Here is a 16491-nt window from a genome sequence, read left to right as displayed (position 1 = left end):
GAGAGAGAGAGAGAGAGAGAGAGAGAGAGAGAGAGAGAGAGAGAGAGAGAGAGAGAGAGAGAGAGAGAGAGAGAGAGAGAGTACGACAAATACGAAACCAATTTGGTCTCACGACTAACAAGAGGAACAACATCCAAAGTAAACTCAGAACCATAAACATCAGTCCAACCTGATGGTACATTCACAGACAGAACTATAAACACGATAAACAATCACAATCAACTCAAATCCAAACCTCTTATCATAACAGGTGAATAAATAAAACAAAATAAAAGAAACAAATAAACAAATAAGATCAATAATCAGGAGAGGATTAATCATTTAATTATTTGGTTTCATTAAGTTTCACCCCTTTCACCAGTTACATTTTACAGATTCTGTTGCAGCTGCCGGCTGATCGTATTCGGCTCAGACTGTGAAAAACAGAAGCATTTTGATGAAGTAAAACACAATGTATACAGTCTTTTGTCTCGACCAATTAAGACTTCATTTAGCTCTCATCTCCCCCAACTAAATCAAACCATAGCATTAGCCAGATAAGAATCTATAAAGAACGTTCCTGGGCTGCAGGTGTGAAAGAATGGCTTCATGTGACCGTAACTTGAGATGAAAAAATAATCTACAGTAGTGTGGAATCAAACTATATATATATATATAAATATATATAGATATATATATATATATATAGATATAGATATATATAATATATATATATATATATATATATATATATATATACAGAGAGAGAGAGAGAGAGAGAGAGAGAGAGAGAGAGAGAGAGAGAAAATCCTTACCGGGACGAAGAAGAGGCTCTTAGAACGCCTACGACTCATCATTGTGTCTTGACACGCGATCACAAGTTACCACGATGGCATGATGTTCCCACTTTATATAATTTACAAAAATGTCACCTTTAACAATTAAATGACAAACACCATTCACTACGACCATACCAGCCTTCTCTTGTGGAAACCAGATTTAATGAAACATTAGGATCTATACTTCAGTTTTTTTAATGTTAATGTTATTATGAAAGCAATATTCTTATAAAGACTGGGTGACACTACGGTAGTTAGCATACGATTACAACACAAGTCATAAAAACGACTAAAACATTATTAGATTTACTGCCAATGCGAACACACGCCTAAAACGTAGACGATGCCAGTGACTTTACGAAAGCAAATGTTCTGAAGATCGTACATATTCACTATTTGGCACGTTTCACTCTGTTAGTCAACAAACACGCCTCCAAAGACTCTTATTGAAGAACGACAAGCTGCAGCTTAGCCTCGATGGTGCGGATTTCCAAGGAGGACCTGAACTAGTGGAGGACGGACGTCAGCGTCGAGTGACACACGGTTACTAAGTTAGGGGTCTGGCTTGCGGCCGATCTACCGTTGTCAGTTGTCGCTGTGGGGCGTAGGGCAAAGCAGGATGCGATTAGATCTCTTTGTTGAAACAAATGCTATCGCCCGGCCTTGACCATCCGTTTCACCCTCCCCTCTCCCCCCACCTCTCTCTCTCTCTCTCTCTCTCTCTCTCTCTCTCTCTCTGTTCTAGTTTGTCACCCACTAGTCCTTCCCCCCAAAATTCTATTTCCCTAGAAAAATACCCTATTCACCGCAGAGTTAAGAGGGGGGAGGACCCCAACCAAGGCATACTCATCCTTCATTCATCCAACACCCATTTGTTGACCCTTCTAAAGAAGAAAAACGTAGCAGTAGTAATTATATGGTATTAAAAAATGTACCACATATATAAGATACAACCAAACCAAAGCAACAAAATAATGTCGCCGCGTCATTTTCCAAAAATATGACATTTTTCTTGAACGACTCCAGACTGTTTCATGGCATAGGCACTAATTCTGACCGACTATTGATCCTCTAATTCTACAATATTGTGTGGAGCTTTGGTCGCCTTTCTATTATGTCATCAACTTCGAATGCACCTAGCCAGTCTCAATCTCCTCCATATGCACCACAGGATCCGACACAACCATACTGTATGACGGGCCCTAGACGATCAATATTATTGCGCAATATTCCGTATTGTACAAAATTATCGACGGCGTAGGGATGGTATACTGAAGAGGCACATGTGTTTGGCCTGTAATCTGTCTTCAATATATTGGGTCATTCTTCAATACCATCCCTACACCCTCAATAATGTTGTACGATAAAGAATACTGTGTAGTAATATTGATCGTGTAGGGCCAATTTAACGTTACATAACAATCAGTATTATACAATATTATTGATAACGCAGTTATAGTATTGTTGGATCATTATGATTTATCCGATTATGTCACTAATACAGATCATGTAAGGATTGCTTAAGAACTTCAATTTTCAAATATATTACAGTTATCTTTCGCTTGAGGTCCTTGCATTGCGAAAAGCCTGACCGTCTTCAGGATTTACAGAAAACCGCAGTCTTGTTTCATCTATATACAGTAGTCTATTTTGTCTTGTTGACAGATATCATTACTAAGCTAAAACAATACATGCCATTGGGAGTAGCAATTGTCAGCAATGATAAAGAACAATAACAATAATATATATCATTCAACAGAACCTTAGAATTGCGAAGCATTTATTTGTCAATATGAAAAAATATGGAATACACGCAGCTTATTCAAACACATTCGAATGTACATACACACAGCACGGTGCGCATCTCTCCCAAACAAAGCCAAGACACCAATTTCGACTTTCTGGTCCAATCAAAACCAGGTCAATTCACTCAAGAAAGATGAAAACAAGCCACGTGGCGTCACGTGCCACGCCTCCCTGAGTTACGGAAGAACCCCCCACCCCCACCACCGCCCCATCCCTCTTACCTGTTTATCGGGTGCTGCCAAACAGCAACAGATTAGCGAGCTCATTGGCCGGCGCTGACTCTGTCCGCGGTCAGCGCGCATGCGCTCTTCGGCCCTCCGGGGTGAATGGCCCCTTTCGGGACTCTTGCTGGTCCCCCGCTTGTTCCCTCGCTGCCGCAGACCCCCATCCTTCGGGGCGCTTTTGGGGGGTTCGGAGTGGGACTTGGGGAGGGCGCGTCCTGACTTCAGGGCGGCGCCCTCTCCCTTCGCCCGCATCCCAGCGCCCTTGCCTCCGGTCTTTCGGTTGTCGGATAAGAGTCTTGGTAGGGTCTCGTCTCTCACACGCACAAAAGACTTTCCTTCCTGAGTCTCGTCTTCTTCATGCTCGATCGTACGTCGCTTCCGATGAAAGTCTTCCACACGAAGTGACTCTCGTGTTTGTTAGTGGTGGTCTTCGACAGAGAACCATGTTCACTAAGGCACAAACTTGACTTCTTCTTCTACACTAAACACACCACCCTCATCCTCTCACTACCACCTCCCTCGAACTTTGGCACTGTGCCCCGAGGGATCCAGGGTCATTTCCTGCTGGGGCAAGACACGCTGGCATCCCAAGGTTCCTCTCTAAACGGGTCTTTAAGTCATAAACAACGCACACACACACAAAACGGGAATTTTGTAACCACTAAAACGTTATTCCTGAAAAAGATGTCAATAGATACGTGAGGAAACGCACCTAAACCCCAAAAGAACAGAATTCATTTGTGAACGGAAGAGCACGGACATGGGCAGGTAGGATACACGAAAATCCCTGCGCGCACACATGAACAGACATATGTATATTTGGATTCTCAGAGAGCACGTCGTCGCACTGAGAGAGAGAGAGAGAGAGAGAGAGAGAGAGAGAGAGAGAGAGAGAGAGAGAGAGAGAGAGAGAGAGAGGGTGGGGGTGGGAAGGGGGAGCGGGAGGGAAAGAGGGGAGGGAGGGAGAGAGAGAGAGATAGAGAGGGGAGGGAGGGAGAGAGGGAGGGAGAGAGAAGGTGAGAGGGGGAGAGAGAAGGTGAGAGGGGGAGAGAAAGGGAGAGATATGGAGAAAGAGAGAGAGAGAGAGAGAGAGAGAGAGAGAGAGAGAGAGAAAGTGAGAGTGAGAGAGAGGTGGGGAGGGGGAGAGGGAGGAGAGTGGGGAGGGAGGGAGAGAGAAGGTGAGAGGGGGAGAGAAAGGGAGAGAGTGGGAGAGAAAGGGAGAGAGTGGGAGAGAAATGGAGAGAAATGGAGAGAGAGAGAGAGAGAGAGAGAGAGAGAGAGATAAAGAGAGATTAATTGCGATCAATGCGGTCACCTTGACCCTATGTCCTAGCCTACCACGAAAAGTGATAATCACTGTTGACTCGACCCAGATTCCATGCAGTTCGAAACGAGGTGGAAACCAATGCTCCACAACAACACGTAAGGTTGAAGGATGCATGTTGTTAATATAAATTAAATTCAAAAACCTAGCTAGCTACCACGCCAATGGAAGAAATTATAGACCTCACTCTTGTATATAACATGTGGCCTCTATGGTACCCAATACTAAATTTTCAAATGTAATAAATGTATCCCCATCATGTAATCTTTTCCACTCACAAGGAGGAAAAGGAATCACTGATGAGGAAAAATAATAATAAAAAAAGATGTTGAAGGAAAGAATAAAAAAAAAAAAACGAGAAAAAGAATGTATTAGTATCACCCTTTATTATGCCTTGGGCCTCTTCTCATTTGTCTCTAATATTAATTCCCTTCCCATTTTGGAATTTCTCGTCCGGCATTCCTAGTGCGTGTGTGTGTGTGTGATTAACCATGGTCTTGGATAACTTGTTGGACTCGTGACTGACAGATATTTCACTCCCAGAGGAAAGCTAAGAGCTCATATATGACCAATTATAGGTGATGCTGTGACCTTACACGCACACACGCCCCCAACTCCCCGCCCATGAGAACTGGAGTAACGAATCACAGCTCTGTGTGTGTGTGTGTGTGTGTGTGTGTGTGTGTGTGTGTGTGTGTGTGTGTGTGTGTGTGTGTGTGTGTGTGTGTGTGTGTGTGTGTGTGTGTGTGTGTGTGTGTGTGTGTGTGTGTGTGTGTGTGTGTGTGTGTGTGTGTGTGTGTGTGTGTGTGTGTGTGTGTGTGTGTGTGTGTGTGAGAAAGAGAGAGAGAGAGAGAGAGAGAGAGAGAGAGAGAGAGAGAGAGAGAGAGAGAGAGAGAGAGTGACGAGGGAGGGAGGGAGAGACAGAGAGTGAGAGACAGAGACAGACAGACAGACACAGAAAGAGAGAGAGAGAGAGAGAGAGGAGAGAGACGAGGGAGGGAGAGAGTGAGAAACAGACAGATACACACACACACACACAGAGAGAGAGAGAGAGAGAGAGAGAGAGGTGAGAGAGAGAGAGGTGAGAGAGAAGGAGAGTGGTGAGAGAGACGGAGAGACAGAGAGAGAGGAAAGGAGAGGGGGAGGAAAAAGAGGGAAAAAGAAAAGGAAGAAAAGGAATAGGAGGAAGAGGGAAGAAAATGAGCACAGTCGAGGGGCAGCGTGTCCGGCCAGCTGGTCCCCTCAGGATCTCAAGGTTCCTCGGAGCACCCTGGTCCACCTTCCCCGGACCTCAGCCTCTGACCATTAGTATGCGTGCCAGATGAGGAAGCGACCTACAAGGGAAGACCCAACGCCTCCTCTTCCTCCTCCTCCTCCTCCTGCCCCCGCCACCGTTCCCACCTGGCGTGAGGTTTGCCCACTGGTGGCCGCGCGTGGTGCCTATTGATATGCAGCAAACAAACGGAGTGGGGTCTAGCAATGGAATACGCTTATATCCCCCATCGTTTGAACCAGGGACGGACACAGGTGTCGGAGACTAGTACACGGTAAGGTTGTATCCAGGATCTATGCTCGGAAACCATATAAGACAATTTCAGTTTTACAGAGGTAAGAGAGAGATGGGTGAGTATATTGGAAAGAAAATTTATTACCGGATCTGATTTTGAGAAAAAGACGGGTTGCAAAGGTGGAAGGGAGGAAGAGTTACCTTTCAGGGCATGTCTTCATGTTCCAGCTGATTCTATAAGAAACCAACTCGCTACTCGCTACTAATGATTGGCACCTACACCCACACCAACACACGCACGCACACACATTCACACTCTTAAATGGTATGGCCCCAGATGGAACTATACATAAAGCTTAAAACTAGCTATGGTGGTTGTGAAATAAGGGGCGGGATCCCTTGAGCGTAGCTCCCTTCCTGTACGCTAAAATGTCGTAAATAATTAAGGAAATACGCTCATCCGGGAAGGTAATAGCTGTCGATCACGAATACAGCACGTAAGACCATGGCGAATCACGCACAAAAACAGTCTTAATGGTTATTGGATATATTGATAACAACAACAATAATAATAATTAATAATAATGACAATAATAATAATTAATAATAATGACAATAATAATGATAATAATAATGATGACTCCTCATTCTGAATCAATTTAGAACGAATCTTTTTGAAGAACATGAAGAAAAAGAAGACGAAGGAAAACAAGACGAAGAATTCGAATACCAGATCGTACATACATACATACATTTATGCGCGCGCGCGCGTGTGTGTGTGTGTGTGTGTGTGTGTGTGTGTGTGTGTGTGTGTGTGTGTGTGTGTGTGTGTGTGTGTGTATCACAACTAACACTACAGTCGGAACAAAAGAGCTAAATACGCGAGTCTATATATTTCAACTGCTAACTGCAATCCTCTTCAGTAGTACAAAGTGGGAGGAGGATGCTATCTTTACATGGCAACCTTTTATAAAAGAAAAGGAACTAGGGAAAAAGTAAATACCACTACCTTCACTCTCTGGTGACCTGAGGATGACGTGAGGTCGGGTCAGGGGAAGTGAGAGGATGCTAGTTGGCAATTTGTTTTGTAACGAACAAACCGGACATAATAGGATCCCCCTCCAACTTTGTACTACTCCAGAGGATTACAGTTAGCAGTCGCAATATATAGACTCGCGTATTAAGATCTTTACATAAGAACATAAGAATGAAGGAGACTGCAAGAGACCATAAGGCCTACACTAGGCAGCTTTCTTTTGTTCCAACTGTGGTGTTAGTTATGATTTACAAAAGTGTTACTACATTTTTCGCCAGTAATACATACATACATACATATATATATATATATATATATATATATATATATATATATATATACCTATACATATATATGTGTGTACAACACTGAATGGGTCCCAGTGATTAGAGATACATTTTAACAACCACAACGCACTTTAATTCTAAGCCATCAACATCGGGAGACCCAATGGAGGTCACATGTAGAGATTGAAATGCGGTACTGCCGAGGACTCGAACTCAGCGATCACATGACAAGTTCCGTAGTTGGTTAGTTACTACGGCACTTGTCATGTGATCGCTGAGTTCGAGTCCTCGGCAGCACCGCATTTCAATTTCTGCATGTGACCTCTACTGGGTCTCCCGACGTTGATGGCTTAAAATTAAAGTGCGTTGTGGTTGTTAAAATGTATATGTATGTGTGTGTGTGTGTATATATATATATATATATATATATATATATATATATATATATATATATATATATATAAATGAAGTCCTTATGCCAGCACTATCCTAAAGAACACGATATCAATATTTTTTTCTCCATACATGTCTGTCCAACACATTGTTTTTATGACCCAACTCAAGACGTGATGATCTCGTGATCGAGAGAAAATGCGCCTCGTCATCCCACACCATCCAAAAGAAAATGGATCAATTAGTGGTAAACAAAGTATTGAATTTTCGCCGATTCTATACACCCGAACTCGGAGATCAGCCCCCCTCCCCCCACCCCCACTCTCTCTTCCTCGGCCTCCTTACGGTTTTTTCGCAACAGTTAAGCGCCTCTTTGCCTGATGTTTTAGTGCACATTCACCATCACCAAAGCAATTTTTTTCCTTATCCATATATCATTGCGAAAGTGTTGCAAGATGATTGAAGGGAATATTCAATCCTTTGAAGCAGCGTTTCTCAAACCTTTCCCCTTGCGTAACCTTCAAAATAAATTGCGCAAAAAAAAAAAAAAAAAAAAAAACATATACCATATCTTTCTCATTTTATTTTCATTGTAATAATAGGTTAGATAGGATGATGTCTATATTACATTATTACAATAACCAAGAATATGCCGCGCGTGCTTAATTATATTACGTATATAAAATTAAATAATAAATCAAGTGCATTAGCTTATCTCACTTGTTCTCGCGGAACCCTTAGGGACCTTTTGCGGAACCTTAGGGTGCTTAATTATATTACGTATATAAAATTAAATAATAAATCAAGTGAATTAGCTTATCTCACTTGTTCTCGCGGAACCCTTAGGGACCTTTTGCGGAACCTTAGGGTTCCGGGGAACCCTGGTAGAGAAACGCTGCTTTAGAGTTTAGATGGTTAGCGTGCACATGCGCGCGCGCACGTATTTAGTGCAATATGAACGTCCGACGTCTTCGGAGAATTCCAAAGGGATCCCTTATTGTGTTTGACCTCACAGCGGTCATCTGGGCCGAGCGGTTGGACACCTGGTTGAACATTGCCAAATTCCAAATCTGCATAAGTCAAATATATATTTTTTGTGTGTTCCCATTTGTAAATAAATGATCCGTCCATAAATACTGAGTGTCCATACTCAGTCCATGCATTGTACATTGTAGCAATAAGAGTAAAATGTAGATAGCAGAGAATAAATTATAAATAGCTAACTCTTGTGGCAACAGCCACTATCTGCATGTAATTATCACCATTGGCAACTGCCATTGTTTTCCTCAGAGTATGCTCCGAGGATGTAGTTCAGTCTGGACGAGGAAAGTAAAGACCAGAAACCACAAATTCGTTTGTCTCCACGCCTCCAAACTCAATGTACATCACAATGACAAATCTACACTAGCGTTCATGCACCATGGGTGCCTTATGCTAGTATCGCGTTTCATTGCTATCACCTTAGTCACTATGGTCGAGCTGATTACTCTGGTTTCAGATTACACTCACAACCGCAACCATTCCAACACGCTTATACACCTCAATCTGCGCTCCTCACCTAGCATACAACCTTGGCAACATAGATCAAGCTGTTGCTATTGAGGTACTGGGGCTGTACCGTCCATCAGAGGATAGACTGGTCCTGCTGATGGCCATTAAGGATGAACTATACTCGATTGAGTCCACTCCTGTGGGCTCCATCGCCATCGAAAATGGTAGCGCCGCCATGCGGTCGACGGGACACTTAAAGAGTTGGTCCCTGAGGACTTCGCATAATGGTTAAGTGGGCGTGGTTGTATTCTCACGCTAATTCTACATATTTTGCATGAATATTAACGGGTAAAACTCTCACTATATTTAATCAACAGCCATCGTGTTATCGACGGAGAGAAGGCGATGGGTGGGATTCTGTCGACCGCTTGGCGTTTGGAGAACAGGAAATTGAAGAGAGATCAGACGAAAGCCATCAGTGGTCTTCAGAGGCATACGGACTAAAGTGTTCTTTGCAAGTTTGTGCGGCTGTCAACAAAGCAGTGTCTAAGACTGACCCCTAATACCATCACCCAAAATGCACTCAACACAAAGTCGTTCCCTTTGCTGAACAAAATCTTCTGGTATTTGGCAGAATAAAAATAAATTCGAGTAAGTTATCATTGGCAGAGAATTAATCAAAACGTTGAGTATACGTTCCTACAGCCGATTAAAATCCCCTGGCGACAGGGTGAATAAAGCATACATGGGAGGTCACCTTAGCAAAGGACGCAAACAAAATACCAGTTACGCTTATGAAAAAATGTAAAGAAGAAAATCAATCCTACACATTGCCCTACAAGGTAACATCTACCATATCAGAGAAGGAACGTATTTCTAATGTAATTTTGTAAAATTGGGGAGCGCTGTCCCCCCACTTGAAGTCGAATAGGATATCTATTTCATAAATGCATCGAACACGTGCCCCTGAAGCTGAAAGAGCAAGTGTCCCAATACAGAAACAACGGTATACTACAAAGATCTAGACTTACACGAGCCTTGTGCGGTACCAACTGTACCACGGGGAGGATGTATAAGACAGACCACTTGCTACAGTTGATAGCGTACTAGGCTCGTGTATGTCTGCTCCCACACGGCCTAGGGTTCGAATCGTTGAGCATCTTTATGACTGCAACCTGCAGGTGGATGGAGAGATGGAACTGTGGCCACCAGGGTCACCCACATCGAACGAGTCCGGCACAAAGCATGAGGCCGAGTCCAGCTCACCTCTTAGGCCCAGCCAGGTGGACCCACCCACACCCACGGGGTACTGGAAGGGGCAGTCACCCGCCGAGGGGGAGCTGCATACCAAACGGGCTGGACCTCTTTTCGGGCGCGTGTGAGGTGGGGGGAAGTGGGAGGGGGGGGGAAGGAGAGACATCCCCCCCCCACACACACACACCAACACTCGCACCGTCACTGTTCTCACAACATGATGCAAACACCAACATGCCTTCAGTCCGCACTGCTGTAGGGGACAGCGGTAGAGAGGAGGAGGAGGAGAGGGGGTGTGAAGACAGAGGCAATGCAGGAGGAAATATGAAAGGGAAGAAAGTGGGAGTGTGTGGGAAAGGAATGGGGGAGTGGGGAAAAGAGGGACAGATGGAAGAGAGAGATAACGAGAGGGATAGTGAGAAAGAGAAAAAGAGAGGGAGTATTAAAAACTTATTTTGATAATGTAAAACCCCATGTAATCACACACACACACACACACACATAACTCGTGGCGCAGTTGGTAGAGTTCCTGGCTGCCACTACGTAGGTCTGGGTTCAAATCCCGCCCAGGGCTGAAATAATTTCAGTATCGCTATGCTGCGGGTTGTTACTCCAACTTTCGTGGGCGGGGAGTTGGATGTGTGTGTGTGCGTGTACGGTCATAGTATTACCCATAGACCGGTCATATACGAGCTCTGAGCTCTCTTCCGGGAGGGAAATAGCTGTGGATCACGAGTCCAACACGTGATCCGAAAGACCAAGACCATGGTGAATCTCACACACATACAGCTTTGGCCTCTTGATCGTCTGTCCCTCAGTTGGTATTCAGTAATCTTACACCGTCGACCTCAGATTCCAATGCAGCAACACCACAAGCATGATTAACACACACGCACACACACTCACACATACACAATAAAGGTGAAGACGGAACCATTCTCACGGTTGTAATTAATGCCGAGTGATACGATATGTGACTACGTTAAGTGAGAAAGTAGTTTCTCTGAGCACGTGTGTGTGTGTGTGTGTGTGTGTGTGTGTGTGTGTGTGTGTGTGTGTGTGTGTGTGTGTGTGTGTGTGTGTGCGTGCGTCTGTACATAGTGTGACCTTTTTTTCATAACAATATAAAATTAATTATGCATTCTAAAAATCAATGGAAAAATATACAATGTTCTTGGAAACTGAACATTTTTAGAGACAACAGTATATTAAAAAAAACATCTTACCGATCTCAAGAATAATGTGTAATTCGGAACTTTTCGTTCCAAAAAATTTGTAGAACTTCCAATTTTAATAGATTCCCATTACAAAGAACTATCCTTACTTTGATAACATGGTGACACCAGAGAGACCAGAGTCAGCAGAGCTTGCAATTCAGCAGAAACCTCATGACCTTGATCTGGGTCAGCAAAGGCCTGTCAGCAAACGAAAGCGCAACTGAGAGCTCGCTGACCACTGACCTAGTGTACTTTACAAACTGTCGACTGCGAGGTGTGTGCGGCCTTGGCAGATAACAAGCGGATGGCCACATCTGTACAGGTACCTAATTATGTATTTCATTTATTCTAATTCCATATATTAATTTACCCATTCATTTATTCATCTTCTCATTCATTTATATATATATATATATATATATATATATATATATATATATGTATATATATATATATATATATATGTTGTGTGTAATTTTTTAAATTAGAATAAATTAGAATAGAGACCGAGCTGGCCTAGTACCGTTGGGGAACCTCCAGGCCGAGAATCGGGTGGTTCCTTTTGTATGGGCTGGCTGGCTTGATACTGTTGCCTTTGTTTCAGAATAAGCAGTTGCCACAGCAAAGGTTTGAGTCCTTGCGGTGGAGCTTATTTCCACACACACACACACACACTATATATATATATATATATATATATATATATATATATACACATATACATACATAACTACAATATCGTAATACATTAATAAAAATCAACAAAGACCCACTGTGTTGGATAAGAAGAAATAAAGTAGACGATATCCATATATTTCGATCACAGACTGATTCTCTTCAGTATTCCATTGAAGAGGATCACAGTCTGTGATCGAAATATATGGATATCGTCTACTTCATTTAATCAAAAGTTGTTGTATAAAGATTCTAGTAAACTTTATTAAGTTACTACAGGGTAAATACGTATACTCAGTGTTATGATAGTGGTGTAATATAGGATAAAAGAGCATAATTATACATTACTTCATCATCTAGTAACACACAACAGCAGACAGGGTCAATATAGCACCTCAGTACTCAACAAACGTGAAGGCATTTATTCCGGCCACGCTCCACTCTCCTTTCATGTTATTTTTAATTTTTAATGGGTGTAGTAAGCGCCCTCCCCAATCTCGATAGTCAGGTTGACTATGAGTTCTCATGGTTTTATGCTGTCAAGTGGTCGAGCGGTCTAAGGCGAGTGTGTCTTGGGAGTTTACTTCCAGACGCATCGGGTTCGAATCCCGTGCTCTACTGTCAAGGAGATTGTCTGATTGATGTCGTTGTTCACTAGCGAATTTCTCAAATAGTTACGTTGGCGACAAGCGTGAAGGGATTCGTTCCGGTGCTTACTACTCCCACTGGGTGCAACAGCCATGGGGTGAAACGGGTGATTAATGGGTGTAGTAAGCGCCCTCCCCAATCTCGATAGTCAGGTTGACTATGAGTTCTCATGGTTTTATGCTGTCAAGTGGTCGAGCGGTCTAAGGCGAGTGTGTCTTGGGAGTTTACTTCCAGACGCATCGGATTCGAATCCCGTGCGCTACTGACAAGGAGATTGTCTGATATATGTATATATATATATATATATATATATATATATATATATATATATATATATATATATTGTGTGTGTGTGTGTGTGTGTGTGTGTGTGTGTGTGTGTGTGTGTGTGTGTGTGTGTGTGTGTATTGGCGTTCTGGTCACAATATTTTCAACACTTATGTCAAGGTGAATTAGGTTAGGTTAGGTTACATTAAATTTATGAAGTGGCTACTAAATCGGGGAAGGTACCCGCGAAGAAAGAATTCTATTCTTGCTTACTCAGGGGTAATTTAATAGACACGGAGACGGACACCGCAATGCTCTGTGTTCCCCCAAAATCATTGTCGTTTGTGTCATATTGTTTAGTACTTAAACGTAATGAGATACTTTTAAATTTTCGTTGTTGTCTATCATTACTGAGATGGCAGCGTTTCAACCGTTTTTGTGAAAAGTGTTTTAATTATGCAATTTAATCTATTGTGACTTAGTTCCCGTTCTCGAATCTATGTATTTGGAGTCAACTGAATTCGCTGTTAAATGTGAAAAAACATAGGATATCAACGAAAATAGACATAGTCCGCAAAAAAGTCAAATAGTCTAAATTCATCCAAAACCAATTCACAGCAAAGTCAACCATAACACCAGTGAATGCCACACACGCTGCCAGACGTATGATGTCGCTCAATTGGTCATGTTCTCGTAACTCCCACGGGCGGGAAGAAATAAAAATCCACCAGATCAGAAATCGAGCCCAGAACCCTGAGTATCGCAGGCCGGGCACGCTAGCCACCGCACCACCTCGACTGACCGTGCCCCGGGTGGTGAGACAACAGGGGGAGAGTACCAATGTCATGACTCACCGTGGGCACTGCACCCGACAATGAACAATGGGGGGGTTCTTCAAGGGGAAGGGGGAGGGGAAGGGGTGGGGGAGGGAGGAAGAGGGGAGGGGAGGAGGAGAAGGAAGAGGGGAGGGGAGGAGGAGAAGGAAGATGGGAGGGGAGGAGGAGAAGGAAGAGGGGAGAGGAGGAGGAGAAGGAAGAGGGGAGGGGAGGAGGAGAAGGAAGAGGGGAGGAGGAGATGGAAGAGGGGAGGGGAGGAAGAGAAGGAAGAGGGTGAGGGAAGAGTGAAGAGGGAGAAAGTAAAAGGGAGGGGGAGGAGAAGGAAGAGGGAGAAGGTAAAGGGGAAGGGAAGAGGGGAAAGGAGGATGCGGGTGGGGCGGAAATGGGATGAGGAAGAGAAGAGGGAGGAGAAAAGGAAGAGGAACGGGAGGTGGAGGAAAAGGAGGAAGAGGAAGGGGAGGAAGAGGGAAGTCTATGGAGGAGGGGAAGAAAGGGAAGGAGGAAGATGGAGATGAAGAGGAGGAAAGAAGGAAGTGTAGGAAGAGGACAGGGCGATGCAGAAGGGAGAAGAGCAAGAAGAGGAAGAAGACGGGCACTCTGCCAAGGGGAGGAAAAGAGGAGGAAGACGAGACGGCGATGGAGAAAGAGAAGGAAGAAGAGGAAGAGGAAGAGGAAGAGGAAGAAGAAGAGGGGGAAGAGGCCTTCGGTGGCTACTGGCCGTGCTCTCGTGTCCTTGGAGAGCTTGCGGGAGTCGTGGTGGCCGTGTGGTTAGCGCGCTCGGCTCGAAACCCTAGTTTCACTTGTGGCAGGAGCTGATCCGTAAGAGCGATTCCCTCGTCAAAGTGAACGAGAAAATGGCCTTTATACGCACATCAGCTAATGATATTCGTTTGTCCTGGGTACTACCAGGCGATTTTAATTAAGGGAAACCCCAATCCCAGCGTAAAATAAGAAACAAGAAAAAACAATAACATGGGATAACATATATATTTTTTTCAAATGACGGCACTACTAAGAAATCAAATAAAATTAAAAATAAAATAAGCATAATAAAATAATACTGTGTTCGTTTTCTTTTACACAGCATGTTTTAATACCAAAGACTTCCCGTTTTATTTATATTGGTGTTCGCATTTCGACTAAATGCCCCACGGACCCATCAGCGAGTCGGTGAATTTTGTTCTGGATAACTTCCAACTACTTTCATCAGCTGAAAAATGACTCCTAGACAAGTGATTAATGTCCCACACTCACGAAAGCGATCACAGACAGCCTGAGGTCAACGTGGTAAAGTCTTATAAGTGAAAATACACCCAAAGGCAAATGAATAAATAAGCAAGTAAACAAGTACAATAAATAGATAATATAAAGTAAATGTTGTGGCCCTAATTTGATTTGGTTCGATTTTTTTTGTCTGGCGTGACACCTTCATGAGTGCACACACACGCGCGCGCACACACACACACACGCGCGCACACACACACACATAAACAAACACATAGTCACACGCACACAATGGGGTGAGCCTAAAGCCCACTTGCCTCTGGGTGTGGCGGTAACACAAGCCTCCACCTGCTCAGCACCGACCTAATATACGTTTACCTACTGTGCACTGGACAGACTGACCACATCGCCACAGAAAAAAGCGACCTACACATGAAGTATTTATATTTCAAAACAAACCAAGGTACGGAATTGTATGTGTGAGAAAGAAAGAGAGAGAGAGAGAGAGAGAGAGAGAGAGAGAGAGAGAGAGAGAGAGAGAGAGAGAGAGAGAGAGAGAGAGAGAGAGAGAGAGAGGCTAAGACCTTTTGTCGGGTATTCGATACATTACATATTGTCATCCCCTTGTAGCTAAAAAAAAATTCGACGAAATTGTATTAATACAAAACCAAAATCTATTTGCACAGTCCCGGCATGCAGTGGGTCAGGTTTGGATGTCCGCAATCGCTCTCAAGAATGCGGTCCACAAAAACTGGTCCATCTACTTCGAGATGATTTCGATTCTTAACCAGCATTTTTTCTCTCTCGTGTTTCTATGCCTCAGACACGTTCTTGGTTGATGATTCTCCATGGAGTTTCTTTTGTTGTCATTATCAACACTTTACCTTTGTTGTTGCAGTTCCAATTGTCATCCCCTTTTTTCAATGTCTCATATTTCGTATATTTAAGACTAACAAGTTTCACACATCATGCATTGTGTGTGTGTGTGTGTGTGTGTGTGTGTGTGTGTGTGTGTGTGTGTGTGTGTGCAAGCGGGTGCGTGCGTTTTATATATTTACAGATCTATGCGCGCACTGGTACGAAATACGAGTACAGTCTATGTTTGCTCTCCGTGCTCCTATGCGCTATCGCAAGCGTCCATGCGTGCGAGAAAGCAAGGGTTTGTACAAGTATGTGTTTGTGTGCAGGCAAATTAAGTCTCCAGCTAATTCTTAAATACACAAAACCACCTTTCACAACCTAACAACTTTCCTCAACAGCTTCCCTACAGCGCAACCCTTTAGAACAAGTAAAACCCTTCCCTTGTTCGCCGAGCGACCGTTACTGTTGCCGACAACAACGACATTATGACGTCACGTCGTCTAAGACGCTTTCATTTCAAAGCGCGGGAGACTGGAAGGGGAGGCGGCAGACCCGGTTATGTATGTTTACCCTAAGTCTTACTCGGCAATGTGTTATGTACAAAAGGTTCACTGAATGCTCTA

The 16491-nt window shown here is 43.6% G+C and overlaps 1 protein-coding gene across 11 annotated transcripts in view; it reads right to left on the bottom strand.

The window, feature by feature from the left end:
- Positions 1-16491, bottom strand: part of LOC143027843 (AKT-interacting protein-like) — a 150016-nt gene that overhangs the window by 23382 nt on the left and 110143 nt on the right. Inside the window, exon 2 of one of the 11 annotated variants that reach the window (XM_076189492.1) lies at positions 2846-3523. The exons of 9 other annotated variants lie outside the window; for them this stretch is intronic. In XM_076189492.1, the coding sequence (XP_076045607.1) occupies positions 2846-3100 (255 nt within the window). In that variant the 5' untranslated portion in view covers positions 3101-3523. Of the gene's footprint in view, positions 1-794; positions 1290-2845; positions 3524-16491 lie in introns of those variants that run through there. One more of the 11 variants, XM_076189498.1, reaches the window with a different exon arrangement.

This window comes from Oratosquilla oratoria, chromosome 8 (assembly GCF_046742065.1).
Source record: "Oratosquilla oratoria isolate Oo_2021 chromosome 8, ASM4674206v1, whole genome shotgun sequence".
Classification (NCBI taxonomy): Eukaryota; Metazoa; Arthropoda; class Malacostraca; order Stomatopoda; family Squillidae; genus Oratosquilla; species Oratosquilla oratoria.
This window is presented reverse-complemented; position numbering and strand designations above follow the sequence as displayed.